General features: G+C 40.0%; 1 protein-coding gene across 1 annotated transcript; it reads right to left on the reverse strand.

The window, feature by feature from the left end:
- Window positions 1–509: 509 nt before the first annotated feature.
- On the reverse strand, window positions 510–26,368 carry LOC104933269 (phosphatidylinositol 4,5-bisphosphate 3-kinase catalytic subunit alpha isoform). The gene is made up of 26 exons (XM_010748676.3): window positions 25,971–26,368; window positions 25,457–25,525; window positions 21,095–21,201; window positions 20,691–20,859; window positions 20,215–20,341; window positions 19,796–20,005; window positions 19,364–19,458; window positions 19,069–19,224; window positions 18,199–18,444; window positions 17,687–17,772; window positions 16,788–16,893; window positions 14,678–14,830; window positions 14,445–14,579; window positions 11,988–12,112; window positions 11,599–11,680; window positions 10,965–11,129; window positions 10,517–10,620; window positions 10,193–10,364; window positions 9,274–9,380; window positions 9,062–9,183; window positions 8,374–8,452; window positions 8,091–8,261; window positions 7,689–7,806; window positions 6,493–6,644; window positions 5,668–5,830; window positions 510–5,528 (listed from the first exon to the last, which is right to left on the reverse strand). The coding sequence occupies exons 3-26, from the start codon at window positions 21,148–21,150 to the stop codon at window positions 5,421–5,423; spliced, it is 3,207 nt and encodes a 1,068-aa protein (XP_010746978.1). The 5' UTR covers window positions 21,151–21,201; window positions 25,457–25,525; window positions 25,971–26,368; the 3' UTR covers window positions 510–5,420.
- Window positions 26,369–27,145: the final 777 nt, after the last annotated feature.

Raw genomic sequence — 27,145 nt, forward strand, 5'->3', positions numbered from 1 at the left:
TCATCAGTAATTATCTTCAACAGGCAGCTTTCTTGTAATCACTTACTGTCACACAGACAAAGAGTATTCAGCTGTTTTAAAGGGAGATAGAGACCTCAGTGTGTTTTTCCCTTGACACAGTGTCCCATGACTTCTTTCATTGACCCAAATGATCTTTCTCCTCCTTTAATATCATTGCTGTTTTTTTTAAAGGAATAAATAAGCCATTTTCTTGTGAAATTACATTAGTAGTAGTTTGCATCTTCTCCAAAAATACAATTCTGTGAAATTCCCTTTCCAGGCATATGTCTTTACTTTACTAACTTAAAAAATATTATATAATATATTCCAAAGATTTATAAAAATGTAAGAAATGGTGAGAATCCTAGAAATAAAACAAAATCAAAAATGTAAGTCCTTATGGTCAAACTTTATAAAACACTTGTTCAGTTACACACTACATTATTCAATAAAGTAAGAATTTGTCAAGAGACCTGCTGTAAAGAGAGGACAGTGCAAACACAGCCGGGTGAATGTTTAACAAATTTATTTGTACATCTTCACAGAACACTCAGATGACCAGTCAGTCAGTCAGTCAGGGTACAAACCTTTAACTCTGTGACCAGGGAGCCAAAACTGCAACACAATGTACATTTATAAATAAAAAACGCAGGTTATTGTGAGGATGAACGTGTCCTAGAAACTGTTCCTACAGGGAGCAAACTTAAGGCATTCCTTTATAAACATCTGTATGGCTGCTTAGCAGACTAAAAAAAAAAAAAAAAAAATGTAGCAAGAAGAATATTCATTTTTACCCAATCTCATGCAGGTAGGCTGTGAAAAACAATACATTGGCCCATTGTACATTCATTCATAGTATAGTTCTGACAGCATGGTATGTTGGAAATATATTACTGACACAGTTAAATGGAGTTTAGAGCACTGCATACAGAAAAGACCATGAAACCACAGACCAGTTAGTCAATAAAGTGAAGAGTTTGGGACATTTCAGAAGCCTCATAACTGACCGCAAATGATCAATAAATCTAATAATTTCTCTTCTCTTTGATCCGATGCTGATTTTTTCCAGGCAAATGTAAGAGAATAAAACTCTTTGAAATTCATAAGTTTCAAAAGCTTTCTAAAAAAACCTGTGAGTTTTGACTGCTTTACAGAAAGAATTCATCAGGCTTCATATTCATACAAGGTGGTGGACAGAATAACGAGAACAGGAAAAGAAAACACCTCAGAATAAAGTGTTGTCCAATGCTCATCAAAAATGGAACACTTGCTGCCACAAAATAGTATTTATTTTATTTTGCACATTGAATTGCATTATATTCTGTTATAATGTCCACTGTTGGTTGGAATCAGATCAGATGATTGTATTATCGAGGGCAAACAGCAGGATTCTCCGCCTCTTAAACTTCACACATCAGTACTTCTCTGCATGTGTAAATGAGATCATCTTCAACTTCACCTCACTTAGTTAAACAGCATGCACAGAGATTATATATCATTATGTGATATTCAATCTCCTGCACACTGTTGATTCATGCAATCAGATGAGCTGGCTTAGTGACAAAAGACAGACAAAGCCAGTTCACCGGGTCCTGTGATAATTAGATTTGTAACTATGGGCCTGCGTTTTCATTGTTAAAGCCTTCACTTACGAAACTAGAGCAACAATTCAGTGCCGTAGTTGGAGAGAACTATCACTTAGACGTTCTTATGATTTTGAGGCTGAGGATGAAAATTTAAGATTAAATCCTGTGAGACAGTTCTCACTGCACCTGATCTTAGAAGTTTTCACTCTGAAATTCAGGACTGTGGCATCAGTAACATTCATGACTAGTATCAAACAAACATGCCTGTACATTATGCGTGAACCTTCGGTGCTTACGTAGTTAAATACTCACTCACTCACTCACTCACACACACACACACACACACACACACACACACACACACACACTCACACACTCACACAATCAGTACTAAATAGACATTAGACCCCCCCTGCCTCCCAACTTTAAACCAACAAAACACAGCTGTGGTTCTGATTCGTGACATTTCAAGTAAAACATTTACAACTCATGTATGAAAAAAAGTTTCTCCGTCTCCTCTCGTCTGTTTCCGGTGCAAAAAACTTCAGCATATTTCTGTTTTTTTTGTTTTTCCGTCTCTGGCACAGACCAGCCAGTGAACAACGAAAAAAAAAGAAAAAGTTTTACAAAACACTTAGAGACACAATCACTTCAACAGCTAAGTGTCATCACACACAGACACATGGACGTGTACATACTGTACATACGTAGTGTGGGTATTTTCATTGGGACCTGCCAATGAAGCTCTGCAACCTGTACAGAAGGACAATTAATGCATATGAGCGCACGCAAACACACTTGCACACACACACGCTATCGATTTAGAGAAGACTTGGGAAAAGATATTAAAGAGAACAACACTATGGGTTTGTTTGTCACACGTGAAGCCTCCCATAGAAAAAGACTTTTGACTGTAACTGTACATACATACTGGTAATGCTGCTTGAGAAACATGCATACTAAGCTAACTCTTTTCTTACAGAGTCCTTTTGGACATAAAAGGCATTGAGATCTTGATTTTTTTTTAAGTGCATACCCCAACCTTTGTCTTTTTTCTTCTTAGAAATTCTGTAACTGCGTGATGCACTTCCAGCATTAGCTTTCGCAGGCCTCGGTGACGCCTGATTTGGCACATTGAGAAAAAGAAGGAAAGGGCGACGAGCTCTTTGCTGACTACCTACTGTATGTTTAGTGGCACTGCATCCGACATTAAAAAGAAAAACAAACACGAATGATGCAAAAACATAAAAAGATGAGTGCACATAAATGTCCATGTTAGCAATCCAATACATTCTAGCTGTTAATGCTGCAATAATAAAAGGTATAACACACGTGTGCCACATTGGAAGTCCACAACTTTGGCTTTTTGATACAATCAACAGTTAAACTGGCAAAGTGCAGACTTTCTTTTCCGCTGGCAGATCCGAGTTTCATACTGAAGGGTTACGAAGATAATTTAGCTATGCGCACATCCATATGTCTTCCTAGGAATACTGTGAGGGCGTCAGGGGGTGCTCGTGAGGAGGCACCGTCTCTTCTAAATAACTACATTCTTTCCTCAGCAAAGCACACAGTGCGAGTGTTTCTTAATGCCACTGAAATATCTGTAAAACTGCCACTCAAGAGTTCATTAAAATACCTGTTTTAACAATGATTGTTGAGATAATTCCAAAATGAACATATACTTCCAGAGACGAGTCAGCTATGGTCTCTAAAATGCATTCTCATGCGAAATCCTTCCCTTTTCTCTTTCTGTGAAACCTTTTTGATGACTCATCTTTAACACAAATGAATCCAATGAAATGTGACTGTAATGATTATCTAGCCCATCGTATAAAACTGCACTTGACTGTTAGCTAGTGGCTCATATTAGCTAGCAGAGTAAAATGACAGTAGGACACATGTGTCCAAAGAATGAAGCTTGTTTGTTTGAAAATTATATTTGTATTTGCTAAACCACACCTGTTTTTGAGCGATCCAATCAAATTTGAAAGATCAGCCAATGTGCCTGGATTACTAAATCTCACCCACATGCGCTGTTTCACTTGATTTGCTAAAGATGCCGTCACAAGCTACACGCTCAAAAGGTTCCTGTTGGAAAAAAATCTTTTGATTTAACAAAAAAGGGTTAGAGCATGGCTTTAACGGTGCCTGGCAACAGGAAGCAAGGCTCGAACACAGCCAGGGTTATGGGATCAGTGTGTAGAAAATTCCACCAAATGTGCGCACGCTGTCCACGGGTCAACACACTAAACACCATCAACCTAACGTTGTTACATCAAATCATACACAATGAAGTTGAAAGCTAGCCTCTTCATGCTTTTCATGTTAATAGTGCTGATGGTTTGCTTACTACAGCTTGTTTAGGCAGACTTTGTTGGGCTTAGGAGTGTGCAGTGTTGTGGAGTGCTGTGCTGTGACGCCAAGGCATTTTCTCAACAGGAAGACGCGACTTTCCTCTGGGCCTCTGCTCACCATCAAAACAGACAGCCAGGGGCTTAAAATAGGGCCCGTTATTCATAAAATATGAGACTGGCACTTTGACTCTTGATGCCAAATTAATCTTTAGAATTCCAAGTAGGGCTGCAAACTAGACACAATAAAACAAACTGGCCTACTGCTGATCGGGTCAAATGAGATGTTTAACTTAAAAGTGACTGAGGCAAAAAAAAAATTTAAAAAGGGGGGAATCAGCAGTACGTGAGCAAAACTCTAACATGGAGGTAATGGGAACTTGCACTCGTGGTTCAGAAGAAGATAGGTAAGGCAAACACAAATACAAAAAACTCGAAATATATTTACACAAACGAAAGGCGTGTTTCCGGAGAGCTGAGTTAGCGTTTTGCCCGTGTAGAAACTCAAAGAGACTAGATACATAAATAAATTTAAAAAGTCATAATAAATCTGTATATTATTCTAAGTGCTGTTTTTCTGATGGAGAGGCATCATCACCCTGAAGTTTACACAAGAGTCTAAGAGTTGCACTGCCGCCGCCAAATGTTCCAAATGGCAGGTGGAGTGCTTTTTCATTGAGGCCGTGGGAGACTGCAGAGCTGCGCAAAACAACCCAGAGACTCGTCTGCAGTTTTTGAGCTTTTGAAAGGGTTAAAAGCTGACACCACCACTGTGCGGTGGTACTTCATCACAGGAGCCGAGTCCCCATACTCCTGTAATCCTGCACTGTACAACAAATTTGATAACATTTATGTCAGGTAAGATAATTTAGACAGTTCCTTGTGCCAGCTATCTTCTCAGCAGTGATACGATTTGAAAAAATAAAATAAAATAAAAAGGTTTCCCCAAGCACCTCCTTTTCAGGGTGGAGCCACAGTGCAGCACTAATACAGCAGAAGAGCAGCAAGTTGAACTTACTTTGTGGCTACATTTAGAGATTGGCAGATACATCTTCTTTACGCTGCTTTGTCCGTTTTGTGTTTTTCCGGCAAGAGCAGCAGGATAAGGGGTTTCCTTGGTTACCCGGTGGAAGTTTAGTAGCCAAGGACACAAGCATCAGCCAGGTAGAGTACATTTTCACAGGGACATGAAGACAACACTCTGTTGTAGATGCAGAACAAGGAGAGGGTAGTGCGAGGGCATCATTGAGACCACACAAAAAGGCAGATGAAAACAGGAACCTCGTTTAACAGAAATGATGCCGGTGTATAAATGGGAATAAAAGCTGCAAACTTCCATCATCAGTGAACTGTTTGTGGTGTCTGCCGTAATAAAGAACTGAAATTCCTTGAACGACTGATGCTGTGTGGTTCGGCTGGCTAACAGAAGTCAACCCACCCACCGTGTGGGACTGGTGGCTTTTGTTCTGTGTGCAGGAGATCAGTTTAGTGCATGCTGCCTAATTGTGTGGAATATCCAGTCCATCTTGGTGGTCCATCCTCCATGGTGAGCATCGTTCATCTGTTTCATAAAGTAGTCCAGTGCCTCCTGCACAAAGCAGAATAAGATAAAAGAGATACATTAGTAAACCTGCAGATAAATGTGAGACTTGAGACTTCTAAAAGTCTCCAAAAGAATTTTTAGAACAGACCAAACAGAATTTGAACACAGGAAAAAAACTTGTTACCTGTTCGCTTTTCTCCAGGGCCAGAGTCTTCCTAATGTAGGCAATGTCATCAAATGACTGCAGCTCAGGCATGCCAGAGCCCAACATCATGGAGAACAGGTTGATGAAGAGATTTGCATGCTGCCGGATGGCCAGGTAGGCTTTATAACACATCTCCTGAAACCTTGAAGGAAGTGGAAAAGGGAATGTGAGGAAGATGAATAAAGAGTAGAAAACTGTGTATACACTTTGTTTAGTGGCTGCGGTATCAACAAGAAAAAAAAAATTGTGACAGAAATCAGTTAAATTTTTTTTAGAAATGTGTCAAAATAAAAGCAAGTGGAAATGATCTCATGTTGCAAATCGCAGTCTGCATTTAGCAAACTTTGTGGTTTGCGCCCGAGACCTGTTTCCCAGACAGGAAGGATGCTAGCCAATCGCTATGTGATGCAAAATTTTCCCACAGAGTTCTTGAAGAGGTTCTCGTGGTTGGGCAGTTGGGCAAGTTAAGTGAAAAATTACCCAACTGAGGGAAGAAAGGCAAGAAGAATGCTCTGTGCTTCCTGAAGTGAAAAAAATAATACAGTATATTCTGCTAAACAGTCAAAGTGTGTGCTCTCCAGTTTGACTACAATGGTAACAACATAATTTAAACCCACCCCCAAAGAACAACACACCTATAGGAAATCTTTTTTTTTTTGCAGCAGCATCTCATGACAGGAGAAGTCAGGCAGCCACCAAACCAACAGACTCACTGATAATATTTGCAGGTAGCAGATAAAAAAAATAAGAAGAAGATGAGAGAACCAATGATAAGACAAAAGAAGAGGTAAGATGCTGCAGTACCTCTCAAACTCTTTGGTCTTCGCACACTCCTGGGATCCCTTGCTGATGACGATGAGGAAGTCTTGCGTCAGTACAAAGGGCACTCGCTCTCTCTTGTAGCCAAATTTCTTCTTCTTATGATCCAGGAAATGGCCAAAATCTATATGAAACAACTGGAAGAGAGCGAAACAAAGAGGAAAAAAGGAATAAAGAAACCTTAACCTGTATATACTGTATACTCAGAGGAGAAAACAAGGCATCAACAACACTCTCAAGTTATTTTTAAGAGATGAGCACAGACATTAAGTCAGTTTTGTATGGTCAATAACAAATGATTATGAATTCATGTACTAATGAAATAATAATATAATAGCTACAACAGAAAAACACAGGGCAACATGGAAATGATGGTGGTTTTATTGTGCATGCAAAGCTAGGTGTGTATTCGCCTGCCCCTGATTGGTGCCAGCTGATGAGGCGTGTCCACCTGAGTCATCCCTTCCTGGAGACCTGGAGGATCCTGTTTTAAGTGGCACCCATTTCCAAGAACTACAATATTTTAATTACAGCAGGCCAACAGTTGTGGCCCGCTTGGTTTTTGTGTTGAGTTCGCCAGTGTGCATCTTTGTGTTATACTCATGAATCAGTTGTGAATGTTAACTTTTGTGGTCACTTGTATTTTTGGCGAGGTATTTTTGTTCACTACCTGGAGACTGGGCCAGGGCTATTTGAGTTTGCGGATTAGATTGCTGATAGAAATATTTTTGTTTAGAATTACTTGATTCAGCGGTGCTACATTGTGTTTTTGGTTATTAGATAATAGATAGATATTGAGGTTTTTCTTTTTGGTTTCATTTCGATAGTCAGGACTCTGACTACTGATTTACAGAGAGTACTCTTTTGGTTATATTTATTTCTTTGGCATCCACTCACCCTCTGTTTCCCTTGTACACGCTTTACCTCTTTTTGTTGTGTTTTAATTACCCTAATTTTTGGAAATAACATTGTTTTACCAAGTACAACTGGTTTTATGTTACTTCCTATTCCCTATATAAGCTTGGTTATAACAGACAAGGATTGAAACATTGTGCAGTCATTATTAGTCATTAGGAGTGTGAACTCTGCATGTATTTTATTCAGTTGTATCTCAGAAATTGTAACCTGTCCATCCTTGTGCAAAATTGTGTGCAGTGTATTTACGTACGAACAAAATTTACCTGTCCATCGTCTTTGACCATAATGTTGCTGTTGTGCCTGTCTCCTATCCCCAGAATAAATGTAGCTACACAGTAGCCAGCACAGGACCTCGTAAACAGATCCACAGCCATGTCATACCTGCACAAACACACAAACACACACACACATACCACAGTTAGCAGTGACACCATTCATTTTTTGTAAAAAAAAAAAAAAAAAACACATTCAGAAAGTGTTTGATTTTTACAGAAAGCATATACATGAAACTAAATCCAGGAAGATGTAAATGGGCTGTAACTCTAAACGGCACCAGATCTCCCTGAAGACATTTCTCTTAGTACAGACACTCTAATGGACTTTACTCTGTACTGTCTAATGATGTGAAGATGCTGTAAAAGTAACATCAGGAGTGAAGAACTCACATCTCGCCCTTGTTTTTGTCCTTGAGCCACTGATGCAGAGTGTTTGAGTTGAACTGCAGGGCTCCTTTCAAGCCTCCTTTACACTGAATCTGCATGATGGTGTGTGAGCTGCGAACCACCTCAATGAGCCCCACACAGTCTCCTAATGACAGGCAGCCGTAGGGAAGCATCCTGGAGACGCACAAAACAGACTCTTAGCCCAGCTGTACTGAGGCAGCAAAGGAAGCATTGAAGCAGAAACATACGGAGAGAACGAGAGTTAACAGGAGAGAGAGAGCAGTACCGCAGGTCCAGTCCCTGATTCTGCCAAATATTCTCCATGATTTTAATAATCTGCAACGTCAGCATATCCTGCCGCAAGTCTACAACACAAACACACACAATGAAGACAGTTCCAGTTAATAACATCCTGTGATGCTGGCAGATTATACACGAGTTAGTGTTATTACAGCAGACAAACATTACCAAGAAGCCCTGCAGCCTCTAAAAAACAAAGTTTGTGTGTGTGTGTGTGTGTGTGTGTGTGTGTGTGTGTGTGTGTGTGTGTGTGTGTGTGTGTGTGTGTGTACACTGTGAATTGCAAACTAAGCTAAAGCTTTCAGAGTTTCTTCTAATGGCACATGGTGGTACGAGTGAGAGAAAAAATATATTAGTATGTTGTTGCCCACATCTTTGCAAGAGTTTGCCATTGATGCATTTATGAGAAATGTGGTCTGAGTCATAAGCACTAATGATACCACATATACCTCATTAAAGGCACAACTTGTTTGGCAAATAACACACACATCTGAAATGCTATGAAATCAAATAAGCACAAGTTGTGTTTAGATTTGTCATTACAGTGTGTGGAAAGAATAGAAAAGTTTCTGTTTCCTGCACACTAAGAGGTAAACAGAGGTTAAAACGAGGTTTAACAGGCCATGTGCATATTTATATATGTGTGTGTGTGTGTGTGTGTGTGTGTGTGTTACCATCTCCATTTTTGAAGATTATCTCGTTATTCTGAAAGAGGAGCTCAGACATGATGTCAGGATTCTCCCAGTTGAGCCACAATGGTCTCTTAGCTGATGACATGATCCTGCATTCATCTAACCTGTGAACAAATAAAAAAAACAAAACGTTATTGTCTCTCTCACATCACCACATATAGACACACAATATATCATTCACTGTTGCTTCTAACCTCAGGTTTCCCAGTTGGTGCGCCGGGTTAAGAGGAGAAGTGAAGTTCTGCAGGGCATCCATGTAGTCCGGTCTCTTCATCTGGTCCACAAGAAACCGCATCTGGACCTTCACAAGGCACACACACGCAACCACAACAACACGCACACACACATGTGCATTTACACAAAAATGTGTGTGCAAGCACCCACACACACACGCATCCACAGAGAAATCTTCTAAAAATGGCTGCATTTGTGTGATGATACAATGCTGAGTGTAAATCATGAATTAAACAAACACATTACAATGAATGAGTGGTCTGTCATTTGTTGTTATTCTAAGAATGAGTAACAAACCACAGATCCCACATAAAAGCCAGAAAAAGCTGGTTGTTTAATAATCTATTTTAATACAATGCTTCCTTTACTGACAAAAGCATGACACGCGCTTATTGTACTTCAAGACTTACTATGATTAACACAGCTAAGTGAGGAATGTGTGTGTTGCAGTTACAAACATGCAGAACGCTGGTCTTTGAAGTAAAACCGAACATAAACCCACGTGACGTCTGTGGAGCACTGCAGTGTAGGATGCTGTGCAGCACAGACTATCAATGAATGGAGCCTTACGACTGGACCCCAGCGGGCACATCCCTGTCACACTGTATCTGTTCTCCACGCTTCATATCGCACTAGCAGCATTGCAGAGGTGGAGCTTTATCTGCCAGACTTTGTTAACTTGGCCAGATTTGTTCATTTGGCTTTTGTCTGTTTTTACAATCGGAACAGTTACAAACATTGACTACAACAGCTGCAACCTGCTCCGGAGGCTGCAGTGTACCTGGAACATGTCGCAGCTGGTGCGTTTATCATTTACACCAGTTTTGAGATGTGAAACAATAAAATGCGTTTCTGTGTGTGTGCTGTCATCCTCCTTACCTTTTGTGTCTCGTCCTTTTTCTCCTGTTTCAGGATGTCAGTGAGGTTAATGAGCTTCTCCATGGCTTCCACCTGTCTGCTCAGGTGTTTGAGGTACATGCCACAAGCCCTGCAGTAAGCCTCTAACAGCAGGCCAAACCTCTGGCTCACTGTTTTATTGTGCATTTCTGACCTGTGGGGAAGCCACAAAGAGGAGGGGGAGACGGGGAGTGACAAACATGAAGGTGAGATGAGTTTTTTTTTTTTTTTTTTCACTTTTAGGAAAGCCACAGAGAAAGGAAAGTACATAAAGCAGAAGAAAATGCAATCTGGATGGGGTCTCACTTGAGATGCCAGAAGAAGAAATGTCCTATCCTTTGATTGGTCAGGGCTTTTTTGAGGAGAAAACGGGCCAGGGGATTGTCAAGATACTGCTCATATTTTAATACCTAGAACAGGAGGAGAGAGAGGAAGGAAGGGATTGGAAGGAGAGAACAAGAGGAGATGCAGAGAGGAGGTTCAGATTAGTCTTTTCAGACTTCACACCATGGAGTTTCTGTACACAAAATACAACCTAAGGCATCACAGACCGGAAAGACTTAACACAAGCGCAGGCCGAACAAAAGCTGCTTTCCAACTGGAGACTGGCAGCCAAGGACACTCTTGAGAGAGAGGTAATCCACAGTCCACTTGAGTCATAGTACTCTTAGTCCCTCATTGTCTTCCTTTTTACCCCATTCTTTTGTCAATCAGTTCCCTGAACCCAGTAGCCCTGATTGTAGGTTAGACCTACCTGTACAAGCTGGATGAGGTACTGGGAGAGCTTGTCATCAGTCAGGTATTTGTCAAGGCAGCGTACAGCAAAGTGCCTGACCATGGGGTCCGGATAGTTGCAGTCCAACAGCTCCATGGCCTGCTCAGGACGGATAGATGGCCATTCCTTCAACAGACAGTACATCTAGGAAACAAACAAACCGAGACATATGAATTAATACTCAGTATACAGTTGCGGCTCAGTAACTAAAATGACTCTAAAAGTATACAGTACACAGTCCTTTTCTAACAAGCTGACATGAGTGGAAATGGATAAAGATGATGGAATATTCGTTGGTAATCCCTTGGTATTTTGAGGGATTTTTGAGACCAATTACCACTATGGTGGCTAACATAGTGAATTTTTGAGCTGGAATGAACATATACATTTTCTATGTGGATTTTGCATAAATACAACTATGCAAATGTGTTCCGAAGGCAATAAATAACCTCATAATATAAAAGGCTCTAGGTAAAAGCCAGAAAACCAACAAATTACTTCTATTTTTTGTACTTTGGGAAACAGCTGAGCTGCTTAAATCTTTCTTCTACTCCGTTCCTCTCTCCAAGGATGTATTTACATAACAAGCAGGTATGAAATGGCACCTTATTACCTGTGCTACTTCATCTCTGGAGTTCCATTTGACAGCGAGAAGGATCTTGGGAAGGATCTCAGGGATGTTCATGCAGTAGTGCCTGGTAGAGAATGACAAAAGGGACAACTACTGTGTGTTGCATCCCGGTTTAAGTACGCGGCATGCTGAACTTAGTTACAGTTAATCAAAGAAATATATTTTGTTTTAAAAGGAAAAAGCCAATAATATACAAGTATAGACCTCTATTGAATCTGATTAGGGACTATGCAGGTAACAAAGTCAATGAAACCTTAAACCTATGCCGTTCTATCTATGACTCTACATAAAGTAGTTCTTTTAGTGTTATATGATAATATAGTTATAGATAGATAGTAGTATACTGTTATATTTGCTGGTTGGTAGTTTACCTGTGTCTCCAGAGGAAGTCTTTCTCCTGCTCAGTGATTTCTGAAAGAGGGTCTCTGTTACTCAGCTGTCTCAGCTGCTCAGTGTCGCTCTCTGTCAGTGCGTGATCTCTGGCCACACGGTTGCTCTGAAACACAACAGAAAGAAAACACTTCATTATTATACATAAAACACAAGTGGTTTATTATCAGCCTCGTTTACCACAACGAGCAGCTTTTCTTTATCACTTCTTGTTAGAGCTTCCGTTTCTTTATCTTTATACCAGAAGTCTGGATATTTGTTATTATTCCATTTGTCTGAACATCCAGCTGTGCAGTCATTATGAGAAACAAACATAACTTGGGGCATTAACATTTGTAATCCATTAAGACCCATTACTGTTAGGGGAGCATCACAAACAACTCGAGTTACAGATAAAGGGATTACACATACACCACATTACACTATCCTCATGAATAAATGAACACTGGACAGTCCAGCTCTCCTCTCTTGCATTGGACAATTTCACACCGTAGTTTTGATCAGGAGTTTAACAGAAGTTCTAAATCAGTGCAGTAAAATAAATGAGCTGAGATAACCACAGCAGCAGTACTCCAGATTAGTATTTCTTTCACATAGCCTGTTTTTTTCTATATAAGGACATCCTCGGGTGTGGAATCATGTTTTTAGTTGGCAAAATGAGAAGCTGTGTTCATGCTGTGTTCAAATCATCATCTGTTTTTGTCAGATCAGCTTGCATCTCTATAGCCTGAAATTCAGTTTTATTCAAATGTCTTTATTATATTTACTGGCTATTGTCTTGAAATACATTTTTAATGATGCATTTCCTGTGTTGACTTTATCCTTACAACTAGTTTTTCCTATTTGGAGTTGGTGAGATGGAGGGAGGCGGCTTGTTAAACCTCTGTTGGATCTCCTTGTGCTCTCTGTAATCACAGCCATTGTGTTTTTGGACAAATTCATTACCAAGCTTCTGTGCTGTGGATAAAATATTATTTTAAGATCATGACATTGTCGAACAAATTAAACATGAATGCAGGTTAATGACAGGAGCTGTGCTGTGAGATGGGCTACACTGACATTTAAAATGAGTGATGACAAAAGAAGGTGTAGAAGGAACAAAAGGTTGTCATGTTCAATACAGCCAAAATGCATCTGTTCACACATCTTAATGAGCTGCAGACGTGTATTTATGCTTGCAACACAGGAAAAACTATAAATGTGTCAGCAGGATAACACACGTAACGAAACCAAGTACAATGTCTATCTGTTTAAACATAATGTTCATATATGTTTAGATATGATGCTCTGCTCGAGATCGCATATCCAGTTATATTCAACATTAACCTGGATGAAATAATCATCACGCCATGTATTGACTTGGGAGCTCTTCACATTTGACGCACACATCATGAATAACTTAACACGTCGTCTCACACTCTTCACATCCTCTCACATGGCGGAGTAACTCCAACCAGAAGTCACATCAGAAGTCATGACCTCTGATGCCATACATCATCTAGAAATGTGATAAGACTCCACCACCACCATCATAAATAACTGAGCACAATAGCTCACAGTGGCAATACTGAGTCACATAAGTGTGTTGGGACCAACTCAGTTAACAAAATTAATGAACCACATTCAATGAATGACTTATTGATCTAAATTAACTCACATCAACATTTTCAATATATAAAAGAGCTTTTGTTGACATCTGAACAAACAGCTCACTAACTGCCATTAATCTATGTTATAAACATGTCATAATACAGTAAGCCGGTCATTGTTGTGAAATAAACCCCACCAGGGCAATAAAGGTTTTAAATCAAGCTGGAGTGGTTTATTTCACAATAATGACCCTGCTCACTGTACATTACCCCTCTGCCATTACATGACAACCTAAAATAGAGATCAGTATGTTGTGTCAAATCATTCATTTAAAAATTATTTTAGTGTCCGCTGTGGTTCTCCAGAGTCCATGCTCAGGACAGCCTCCATAGCAACGGTCTGTTATACAGAAATAACAGACAGTAAAATGCTGTCATTGACTAATCATAACTGAACATTCAACAAAGCCTTGTAATAATTACATACAATGTATTTTAAGATTTAATAACACCAAGCTACAATTACACAGATCTGTTCACACAAACTATCATTACAACTAATTCAGCAGATTGTGTCATGACATGTCATCCATTTAAGCAAGGATACAACCACGCCTTGCATTAAGGCTTCATAGATCAATCTCAAAATATCTCAAAAAAAGTGGTGTGATTTTAAGCTCATGCAACCTGACACAGCTCCCTTCTGGTCTCTGAGATGTCACCATAACAGATATTTCTCTTTCTTGTGTTTGTGAATTTTAAATTCAGCTTGGGTTAAAACACAGGGCTGTCTTTAATGCAATCAAGCTGTGTGGATAAACACAAGTACATAACTAAACAGGTTATTACCTGTCCAGAGAGGGTGTAGTTAAACCCCAGTTCCCTTGAGATGGTCCAGTTTGCATGATCCTCCACTGCGTTCATATCTGGGTATTTGACTGGACTACTAAAGTGGTCAAACTCCAGCTCCAGACATGGGGTTTCCTGGATGACAGAGAAGAAAAGAATATCACTGAACTGTGTCACAAAAAAGAAAAAAAAAATCTCACTTTCTCTACAGTGTGAAAGCTGAATGTGAATACCTTATTAGGGTTGGATCCAGTGACGCCTATGGCATTGAGAAGGTCTTCAAGACCATGAGGGACAGGCCAGAGGTTCAGAGCCATCTTGTTAGCCACCAGGGTGTGAGTGTAGTCAAACAAGTTGATATTACCCCAAGCTAGTGGACAGTGCTCCTAAGATGGTCAGACACAAGCAGAAAAAAAACAGACAGAAAGCCAGTGATTGCAAATGTAATAAGATTTTAATGTAAGAAGCTCATGAGAAAAACACAAACACAGATTTTTCTGGCACTCTTAGTGTTGAAGTATCTGATCTCATTAACGTTTCCTTATGCTAAGAACATAACATTAAAAGCACTACCTCAGAAAAAAGTCTATATGAACACAATAAGAACACCATAGTCAATTGTATTAATAAAAACAAAAAGGTAATTTAGCTAATTCAGACAACATATCCGCAGGTTAAAACGTAGAACTCTAGTCGAGCCAAACTCATTTCATGTCTTTAAACCTGTTTAGATGCAACTTAAAACTAATCATGCACTGCTCATTCTGATGGAACTCGACTGGTGAGGGGTGCAGGGTGTTTCCCTGATCCAAAGGCTTTTATAGAGTTTTATTTTCAGTTAAGCAGACAGAGGAAATGCCCTTCGGTGGATGCTGCATATATGCCTTGAATGAAATGAGTTACTTCAGGTTTCAAAAAGATTTGAAGGGGTCTTAAAAGGTTTAAGTAGGGTAAAATGATGCTGGTGAACGTCTAACTGCTGTATTAATTATTAAAGATTTTAACAAGGTTGAAGAAGATGCGCGGTAACAGTATGCCATGTGTACATGCATTCATCCTGAAAGGTTAAGTAGGTAAGTGATGAAATCTCCCTGTCATCTGGTGTCATCAGCCTGTTTGTTGTTTCTTGGAAATATGTACATCTCATCTTGAGATATAAAGGTTATCAAACAATCTTTAAACTGCAGCACTCTTCTACCAAAGCTACCATGTAATCCTTCACAAAGGCTAAGGAAATGTTCAAGATAACATCTTGATCTTCACTAAGGGGCAGCAATGGAACCAGGTGACAAAGGGCAGCATGGTGAGGCGGACAGAGTTACATGTAGACGGCCAGTCAAAACGCACCTATTTATAGTAAGTGCTGGAACAAAAGGCTGCTGTGGAGAAGTGTTTATCTTTAATTCAAGTGGGGCATGAAAGAGCATCCGCTAACCTGACCTCAACCTAGCATGGCGCGGTATGGGACGGGACTCACCCCAGGTGTCTGTTACAATATCCATGTCTGGCATTCATCGATACACACACACACACACACACACTTCTTTCTTTGAGCTTTTCCAGCAGAGAGAGATTGAAGAAAAATCTATCAGTGTGGGAGTCTCTTACAAATATTATGCACCAAAACACTACCAAAATACTTTGGTATGAGTTTGAGTAAGAACAATTAGCCCCTTTCATAACATTTCTTTATTGTGGTTGGCAGACACTAAATATATCCTAACATTAATGGAAAAGTTCCTCCTGCTGATTGTGTTTCTGTTGAGCTTTTCTGCCAACACAATGCCCATGGCTGATTAGTAATTAAACAGAGCCAAAGACGATACCACAGCTTCCATTCACCTTGGACACATATACTCAGACGGACTGACACATAGAGTAGGGTAGGTTCATGTACCAATACTGACACATGCCAACAGACACACACACACACACATACCTATACACAGAAAGGGACCTATACCAAGTAAATCCCTTCAGGTTGGGTTAGCGTTCCAGTGTTAAAAGATTTAGACACATGGAGGTCATCTGCTTTGTGCTATCTTTAGATTGGGACAACCGCAGCACTGTTTGTCGATCTGTAATGTGCCATATACTGCTATCGCTATTTGTACGATCAGGTATTAGTTTACTAAGGCTAACATGAGGTTTTTTTCAGCCACGTTATGGTTATTTTTTACGTCTAATCTAATACATGGTTGCATTTTCCCTCCATGAATCTTTAACAGTGATATCCAAATGGCCTACTGTAGAAAGACACTTCCTGTTTTTGCATGTCCAACTTCCTCTCAAGTGAAGTTCCACTGCAGGGGTTTTTTTCCCCCTCACTGTTTTCTATCCTACCTCTTTGGCTCCCTTCCTGCCCTTGACAGAGCAGATGGAGAGGCAGAGTCTGGCAGCACGGGGTATGTCTGGGATATACATGTCGTATGTGAGCCACTCATTCCACCTGTAGATAAAGAATGAGAGTCACAGAAATCATGTATGAGACTCAAGCCACCAAAAAGAACCAGAAACTATCTATCTATTACTAGATAATAACTATCTCAAATGTAGGCCTAGAGGGAAAGGTCCAGCCATAATATATGCTTCCAGTAAAAAAAACAACAACTGAATGCTCAGGAACCTTGCAGTGCTCTTACATACATATACTTTCAGCATTATATATATACTTTCAGCATTATATATATACTTTCAGCATTATATATATATATCTTTTTTTTAAAGATATATATTTATATATATACAGATATGGCCAAAACTATGTTGAGACTGTTCTGCCAGACAAAGATAGTACAGACAGCATCTTTTTACCTCTACAGAGGGTATTAGAGTGGACCACGGCTTAGGTTCAACAGTAATGTAATACACCAGTTTAGTGTTACTAGCCAGCACTAAACTGTTATCTTTACCCTCCTGCCTTGCACTGCTTAAAGTAAATTAGCAGTAAATTGTCTTAAGCACTATTTCAGTGAAATTAAGAGAAAGTGAATTGAAGTCTTTTACATTATCGGGTACCATGCATGATTTTATTTCTCTTTTCTTTTCACGGTCTCTGTTTCATCTCTCACATTGTTTAACGGTTATAACTAAACACATTAATTTCTAAAGTATATTTATATTAAGTGTATATATACATATATATAAATTAAGCTGTTGTTCTTATTATAATTAAAAGAGTCCTGTGTTTGAGAGCTGCTGTAGTGAATAAAGAGTTATTGTAATGATGGGTGGACAGTTACCTGGGGTTAGAGCAGGGTACTCTCTGTGTGTTAACGTTGTCACACATCTGTTCACCTCCATGGTAAATCCCTGTTCTCACATATATCTATAAGTATACAAAGATGCAAAATGCAGAAAGCAAACATTAATAAAAAATGTGATATATCTTCACTGCAACATTGTTAAGACATTGGCCTGTTGGACAACTTATCTCAGGAGCACATGATTAATAGCATGAAACAGCTGTCATGTTAAATGATCATTACACTTTGTGCAGTCAGGCAGTTTTGTGAAGACTGCTCACATTTACACAAATGATTCATGACACTAACGTGAGCTACCAGAACGAGTTTCGCTTGGTAAAGATCTCTGTCCACAAGAGACCTGGACAATGAGTGTTTCCAGGAAGTTTCCTGGAAACCAATTGTAGTCTTCTCTTACCATCCATGTAAGAATAGTCAATGATCTCGTTGTGTAATTTGACTGATCAACACACACATTGGTATACTGCTTTAAGCACTGTGCGTCCCACCTTGTCTATGTCCCGTATGTTCACGTTAACGTAGGTGGCACAGAGGATTCGTATTCGCAGAGTTCCGTTGATGGTCCACAGCGACTTGGCAGCTGCCTCGCCATTCATATAGGATGTTGCCGTGGAGATGCGTCGAGAGTACGACGGCATGACAAAGTTATCTGTAGGCAACTGGGTGTAAAGGCTGTCCTTTGCCATTAGCATCAGGTTAGGCATCCTGCCCAGCATGATGCAACTACGGATATACTAGAGGGAGACAGACGGAGAGAGGGAATGACACAGAGGAGGACAGTTAGAAAAACAAGTACACAGGGTTGCTAGAGTTACACCGTGCGTAAGTGTAATCAATGATGCCAACTGGTCTTTTTCCAAATGCAGAGTAACCGTAGAGCAAACAGTGACACATTGTGCATCTTCTACTTTGATCTGGCTCACGTCGCTGTGCATGAGGAAATGGTCCCAGTGTTTTAATAAAAGTACGAAAAGGGATGTTGTTTTGACATTTTCAAAATAGCTACAATAAATACAGGATCTGAGATGGATCAGGCTTCAGAGTTTGATCCAGCAGATTAGCTGAAGACTTACAGAATCCATTTAGAAATGTTGCAAAAAGGCATGGTTGAGACTCGTTTTTTTCTCTTTTTCCATCTTAGAACATAGTTTGAAGCAGACCTACCCAACTAATTTGTCACACCGAGATATGAAATTGGGTCTTTCCTACACTTCATTCATTAAAAAATACATTTTAATGGCATATAGAGTCTGAATTTTCTCAAATTCAATGTTTCCTTATATATTTTATATATTTTACATATATATATTTTTCATAAACTGGGGAAGCCCTATATAGATTTTTGGCATGTCTCTTACCTTATACTGGCTGATGGGGTACTTTTCCAGCAGGTACTCATCACAGCCACAAACTTTGAGGATGTATTTACCCTGATATTCCTGAACACACATCTTCAGCTGCTCAGGGGACAGCAGCATGCTGCGTGTCTTCTTACGGATGGCCTCTGCTATCACCTTTAAAGACAAGATACGTACGACAGCCTACATTAGACACCCTTCGATTTCCTCATGTTGAATTTAAAAATTAAGGTGCTACACGGCATGGCTCATGACTGATTTATGGTCTTGTCATTTCGGTGCATATTCACCTCACCTGTTCAGGCACACAGTCATGGTTGATCTTCAATGTATATTTTTGTTTGTCGTTGTTCGGAGAAACAATCACCCAGATCACAACAATGATCTGACCTACAAAAGATATGACAGAAATACAGAAGGAAAAAAAAACAATCAATAAATCTTATTCTACTCAAGCAGAAACCAGGAAACAATACCTATGTCTAATTATTCTGAGGTCTGACGTTATTATTAAGTACTGCGCTTCCTTTCTAAGTGCTGTTTCAATACAATAGCATCACAGTAATAGCACTTGCAGTTTCTATCCATCGTAAAGGCTGGCTATCAGCGATTAAGTATTGATGTGAGCTAAAATGTTCACTTCTTCAGACAAGCAGTAATACAGTCCCGTGATACTCATTAGATTCCACAGTGAACAAAAAATAATAGGACTGAGACTAAAGCCTACCTTTGTCCAGTTTGCTATAGATGTGTTTGGGAAGTTCCTCTGTGGATTCTACGTTGGGTGGGTAAACATACAGCGCTCTACTGTGGGGCCCGCTGGCATCTCTCAGTTCCACAGAGTCTTTACAAACATTCAGGATGTTTCTCCTGAAGTCCTGGACCTCGGGATCCTTCACAAGGTCAAACTCACACACAGGCATACCAATGGCGAAACCTGGCAGGATAGAAAGCAGAGAGCTTTTTTTTGTCTTTTACAGCAATTTTGAATTTAATGACACATACACCTACAGCTGCCTTCGTGTAAAGACAAAGCTCAGTTCAGCTTTTTCCATTCTAAACCTAACTCATAGATACCAAATATTGTAATTAGCTTGTTTCAGCTAGTAGTCTAGTAATGATCATTTGCTGTCCTGAACCTCTTACCAATCTCTCTGTTGAGGATCTTTTCCTCTCTGTTGCCAACTGGTTCAATGACCTTGAGGAAGGGCTGAAAGAGTCGGAGGTCACACAGTCTCCGGGTCTCGTCATAGAACTCCTCCCGCTCTGCTTCCTGCAGGCAGGACAAAAAAAAAAACAGAGGCCGTGTTCAAACTATTACACTTTCTTTTTTCATGAAAGGTGACTTGCAGTAAGGCTCATGGCCTTCCTGCAGGTGAGATGTTTTGGAAAAATGCAAAGCATGGTGTGTTTTTCCATACGGGGAAGCATTTTCTAAAAGACGTGTTCAGCTCATTGAGTTGTGATTGCAGTATATGAAGTTCCAGAGAACTGTCCACTTACCAGCACAAATGTCTGTTCTCCTTTATAAACAGCTGATTGGCATTGTTCCATCAAACTTTAAATAACAGATTTTCCATCTGCCTGCTAGATATTCAGACCAAGATTTACAGAGTTCTTACCTGTGTAACACTGACAAAGATGTAGGACGTCTCCTCCTGTAGGAGGTGATGGAGGGGATATTTCCTTGCCTCTTTGAACAGCTCATGTTTGATGGTGATGAGCGTGGCCTCGCGGAGACACTCCAGGGTCAGAATCATCCCATTGGGCAGCAGGCAGTCCACTAGGATCCTGCAAACAAAGTCAGCATCATTTTAAAATACTGATGACTTAGTAAGGCATTTCTTAACATTCAAAAAGGAATATATATACTAAATAATATAATACCAACAATGCTACATTTTATATTAAATATATAAGCATGTCACTTTGGGTCTTTTTTAATTTGCAATAATGTTAATTAACAGGCTAATCGTTGCTAAGTGCACATGAATTTGTATCCACAGTGGAATCCAGCGTGTCATACCTGGGAGGCATCAAGTGGATGCCCCATAGCTCCCCTGAGGACGGCCTGGGAGGCATCTTGCTCTCTGTCTCCCAGCTCAGTCACACAGTTAAGCTGCAGAGCACAACCTGAAAGATAATAACACTTTTAAGCAGGTTCTGATCCTCACAGTGTGTAAAACAGGCTGCATAAAAATCCTGTTCAACTTAAGGAAGAAAAAAAACAGAGGTGAAGTTAGTTCTCCCAAGTTCATTTGATTCTTCTGTTCAGAGTGTCAGAAGAAGGGCTGACCAGCTGAAACACACTGTTCAAAAGGTGCATGCGCTACACTTTCAAGGTGACCCAATGGGTGCACATGAAACCACCCCACAGTGTATGCCAACGGAGCAGCTGTTGATGTACCCCGTGACTTTACAAAGATTAAACAATAAAAATATAAATGTAACAGCAAAATAAGGCAACTGCAGTTTCATAGATTTAACAACTACTTTCTAGTTCTGGTAGTTTAAAAACTTTTCCTATCAACAGATCTGATGACTTTTGGCTCAACATGAGCTATAGTACATTCAGAGTCCTGTCTGGTCAGTGTGGATGAGGTTCAGCTGTGCTCACTGACTTAAAAAGGAACAAGCATGTTCAGTTAACCACACAGCAGCAAGACTAAAACAAATAGAGTGACTGGCTGCAGAGTATGCACAGCATGTGTACAACTTAGAGACCACGCATGTTTGTGTATATAGATTAGACTCAAGTTTAATCAGAAAACAGACTTGAGACCCAGATTAAGTGACTCAAAGTATATGTATGTACATATATCTATTCATGTAAAAACCTTAAGACCAGACTGGAAGACATCTCAACTCTTCCGCAAAGTTAAAACAATGTGAAACACTTTAGGGTGGGTTTACACCTCTGTGATGTTACACATGTACTTTCTCTTACCACTGTCGTCACACTGAACAATTTAACTGAAGGTACAAACGGACAAATAGATTCCTGGTGACCTCTTGAAAGAAAATAAATTATAACTCATCCTAAAAATCATGTCTGTTTGGACCAACAATCCCATGTGAACTAAATTAACTAAATATTTTCACTCATGTTTTAGGATGAGTTCAAGTCACATCGCTTGGTCCGATCAATGGACCCAGTATTCAGTCTGGAATATCATTTACTGGTAATAAGCATCACCGTGTGGCACGACCCTGCTTTTGTACGACTGGTTGACAGATATGGGGAGCTGTGCATGAGCCGTATACCCAGCTGATGTTGACCTATCTTCCTGCTTAGATCCAATTCAATTTGAACAAGTCCTTTGCCCACTTAAACTTTGATGGGTTCTTTTGATGAGTAGCACTTGGCTCGACACTTGACACTAAATGAAAAAGACAAAAGAAGTCAATTCCTTTTGGGTAATTCATTCCAGTTAAGTGCCTAACTGATACTCCAATGGTGAGATCAAATCCCGTAAAAGAGCGTCCCAGCCCATCCTCTCATATCTGGGCATTAAGTATGTTATATGTCTCTTATTCTACTATTGTGTCATAGCACCAGAATAAATCTTGTAATGTAATTTTAACTATTCTCAATGCTACAACACACCCACACCAGTGCTGTCTAATGACTAGTATTCCTGTAGTTCTTATGGGAAGGTGAGTTCATCTTTTCACACCAGAGCCAGTTAGACCTGCATTCAACCCTCGTCAAGAGTAGCGAGGCCAACACTGCTTCCAAACCTCTACATCACTGCCAACAGTCTTTTTTTCAGCAATCCAATAAGAATTACATGGCAGTTCAGTCTGGCAGCTCAACACAAAAGGTCTTTTTCTGCAGAAATAAGTTGGATGTCTTTTTTTTTTTTTTTGAATGGATATCATATCAGTACTGCAGTTCGGTGCATAAAGAGCAGCATGACTTTTATTTATACTGAGCAGGGCACCAGAATATTGAAAACTAGAAAGGCCTAAACAAAGAGACCTGAACCCGAGGAGAGAACGGCCTTCAGTTAGTCGAAACAGATCTTTTACAACAAGCTTGACAGTTTTACTTTCACTTCTCAACACAGCTAAGCTCTCCAATTTAAAGAACAAAATAGTTCAAATGCAGGTCCAAAACAGGTTCAATTGGTTACTTTTTGGCAATCATGTGTTTTGGGATATGAAACTTTTATTCTGACAGTAATTTGACACTTATATTGACCCAATATATAATGACATGCCTAGCAAACATAAAACATTATGAAATGTCAGTTATTACCACGTACAGTATTTTTTAACTAAACCTCCACTGATTGACAGTTCATTTATTTTTTTCACACAGGAAAATTAGCTGCATTAGCTCGAGCTGTTTTACCAGCCAAAATTTGCTCATTCACTTCTCTGTCATGGAGTTCTGGAAAAGGAAAATAGCACGGTCATTGGGGACTTCTTGGTCACAACTATTTTAGATAGACTGCTCAGGTCCAACACTCACAGACACAGAAACAACGCAGTGACTCAACTGTGGATTGTGACACAGTGATGGGAAAGAATGTGTTTGTGCGGCCTCTTAGAAAATTACCATGAGGCCTTCATTTGAACTAAAACCAACTTATGGCCATAAACAATTCTCAGAAATGACGAGAAGAAAACTGAGAGTGATTATTATCATATTACATCATTCATCAGGCCAATGTATGCTACATTTTTCACCCATACTTATAAGATATTTTGAGCACTGGCATGCACTTTCTTGCTGTTTCCTCACTCTTACTGGGTGTAAAACTAAATAATGTCATGAAATCCTTAAAGAACATATCACTGATTACTCAATCATTAAACTACATTACTGCAACACTTTGAATGACAGAACAGATCGAGGAAGTATTGTTGCATTTGAACAATATCTTATCTAATCTTTTCAGCTAGGAGTAGAAGATACTTTCTCTGAGAAATGATCAGCACAAGCATATAGCAAGAACACTTAAAGAAGTCATCGCCTAAATGCAATGCAGGCCAGTTAATACCAACATTTAAGATCTGTTGATATAATAATCAAAATCCCTCCCTGTTGTCTCCCTTTAAAATATCCAGGAGTCTAGGTACCCAAATACATGGCTCCTACACGGTCAGATGGAGTGGGTAAATCACATGGCAGCATGCCCCCAGCACCAGACTTCGAAAATGTTTTGGAGTTTGACTAGCTGGGAGGACACCACATGGCATATTCATGACATGCTGGTAGGTTCAAATCTCCTTGCTGGCTTTGAAGTGCTTTAGCCTCTGGATCTCCACCCATGTCTCATATTTTTTGTTCAGTGATTCAAATAGGTGTGGTGCTGTGCTGATTGACAACTGTTTCCCTGGTTCGAAAGGCAACCAATCCAATCAGAGCTTTTTTGTAGGCATGATTAAGAAAGGGGGACATGCCCTTCCTGTGCCAGTGCCAGACAACTACCCACACAAATAGCAACAAGCATAGATGAGATTGACACAGCTATATTGACTGTCTTACAGCTGACATATTCTCAGAAAAAAATATCCCTACATTTGCCAATTTCTTTGATTGATTTGGTCTGATTATCCGGGTAGGATCAACTGAGGATCCCACAAAAGGAATCCACCCACCAGGTGGAGGAACGTGCCATGTATATGGCATGTATATATCTGCTTGCCTTGTTACAAATACAAAACTGTTAAACACCCAGGGGATGAACGGATAGATGGCTACATGATGTACAAGGAGAAAAAGAGAGAATAGTGCCACCCAAAATGCTGACACCAATCCTCCGACTGGTGGAAAATTGTTCACCTAGTTAAAGTTGAGAGATGTGACTGGGACAGAAGTGCGTGAAATTGACAGACAATGAGAAAGAAAAACAACAAACTTTGTTTACAAAGGAGGGTAGCACTGAATGTGTACAAAAACAAGCCAAAACAGAAAACCCTGAGCTAGAACAAAGCACCCATTGAGCAGTCCTGCGATCTGTGACCCTGATCAGGATGCAGCTAAGCACTTTAGGACAAAAGAGGAAGCTTCCTCACAACACAGGATGTGGGAGTGGGGAAACATTGGCCTAGGCACAAGCTTGCTTTGAATACCGAAACACAACTAGTTGTGTAGGCTAGCAGCGGCAGGTTGGCAAGATCGAACATATGCTCAGTCTCTACCAGCTCATAACACACTTGTGGTCAGGTGAAGGTTTGGCCAGTTGCACCACATAACACAGCAAAGTGGCTCTGAGAAAAGACGTGTGAAACCATGATGGATATTCAATTTCATCTCAGTCTATTAAATTACCTTTGCAATAATAAGAAACAAGACAACATTAGATATAAAATGTCTTAGCTGGGGAGTCAACAGAAGATTGAGATGGAGAGAGAGAGAGGAATTTGTGAAGCATACCCAAGAGAGAAGTCCTCCTATTGTGATGATGGGACAGTTCCGCCCTTCATGTTTCAAACCATCTTCACACTGTCACAGAAATATGTGTTTGGGAGGAGAGGCGATTAAAAAAAAAATACAGAACAACAACAACAACATCACACTCACACTGCATCTATAGCGTGATTCACACCGGCTAGCAGCAGGTTAGCCAACGTTGGCTGTTTGGGAATGACAGCTCAGAGATGACAGCTACTGCACACTGTGAGCTCACGATACACACATACAAATGAAATAACCCAAATGATCATTTAACAGCCGCTCTAAGCATGCTGGCTCTGTCTGACCACAAACATCTCATTTCAAACTGGTGTCCACCAGTTTGGGGATGGTTATCGTGAGCTAGCTCTCTTTCTTATTCAGCAGCTAACGGCTAACACTGAGCCTGTCATCCCTTTGTTGGGAAATATATTCACGTTAAACTATTTGTCCGCTAAAAAGGTGCAAATATGACTATTTGAACGTGACAACTTACCCCGTTGAGTTGGCGTCAACGCAGTGAAGTGTTTGAGGGATGCTGCTCCAAGAAGCTTTCCCAGGCTAATGCCAGTTAGCTCGCCTTCCCTGCTAACCACCCACCCCCCGGTCCCCTCCGGCCGGCTGGTGGCTCCCGGTGCCGGGCAAAGCAGGCTGACGTTTATCAGCCTTTTGTGCTAGCTGTCTGTGACAAAAGCCGCTCTTCCACAGCGACAATAAATCCTCCTGTGTTGTGAGTAGTGAGATGCACAGTGAGAGAAGAGATGTCCAAAGTGTCCAGTCAGAAGGGCTCAACCTGAGGATGTTATGAGCAGCTGAGCCGCTTGGTCGACTGGACAAGTTGACTTGCTGCGGCAATGCAGCCACGCTGTCTGTCTGGGGCCCTCCTCCCTTCCTCCTCTCTCTCACACACACACACACACACACACACACACACACACACACACACACACACACACACACACACACACACACAAAAGTGAAACTGTGTGACGGTGTGATATATTAGTAGCATAACATGTCGCCATAACATGTTTTCAAACCACACATACACACACACACACACACACACATCATATTTTCAGTTCATTCAAATGTTATCACAGGGATGCAAAGCGTCTTTACAAACACTGTGCAGTGTTGGGCTCCTTCAGTGTCACACCTACAAACACAGTGTTTGTGGGTGTGACACTGAAGGAGCCCACAATGAGATGAGATATTATTGATCGCCACGGAGGGAAATCCACACTTTACAGGGCCATAAAAGACGGGCTGAAGGTCTGGAAATTTATATATATATATTATCTATAATATATATATATATATATACTATATATATATATATATATATATATATATATATATTATATATATATATATATACCACATGCACACATGTATGTATGTATGTGTGTGTGGGTGTGTGTGTGTTTTAGTGTGGGGTGATAGTATATATATATATATTAATATTACTTATATATATATATCTATTATAAATATATATATATATATATTATACCTATATATATATTACCTTTCTTTAACCACGTTCAGTACTATGTGGTAATATTGAAAATATATGAAATATTTGAATAGTAGGCTATAGTGTTGTAAGCTACAGTATAATGAACTCTACTACTACTATAATAATAATAATAATCACCATCATCATCA

Source organism: Larimichthys crocea, chromosome XVII, assembly GCF_000972845.2.
Source record: "Larimichthys crocea isolate SSNF chromosome XVII, L_crocea_2.0, whole genome shotgun sequence".
NCBI classification, from domain to species: Eukaryota; Metazoa; Chordata; class Actinopteri; family Sciaenidae; genus Larimichthys; species Larimichthys crocea.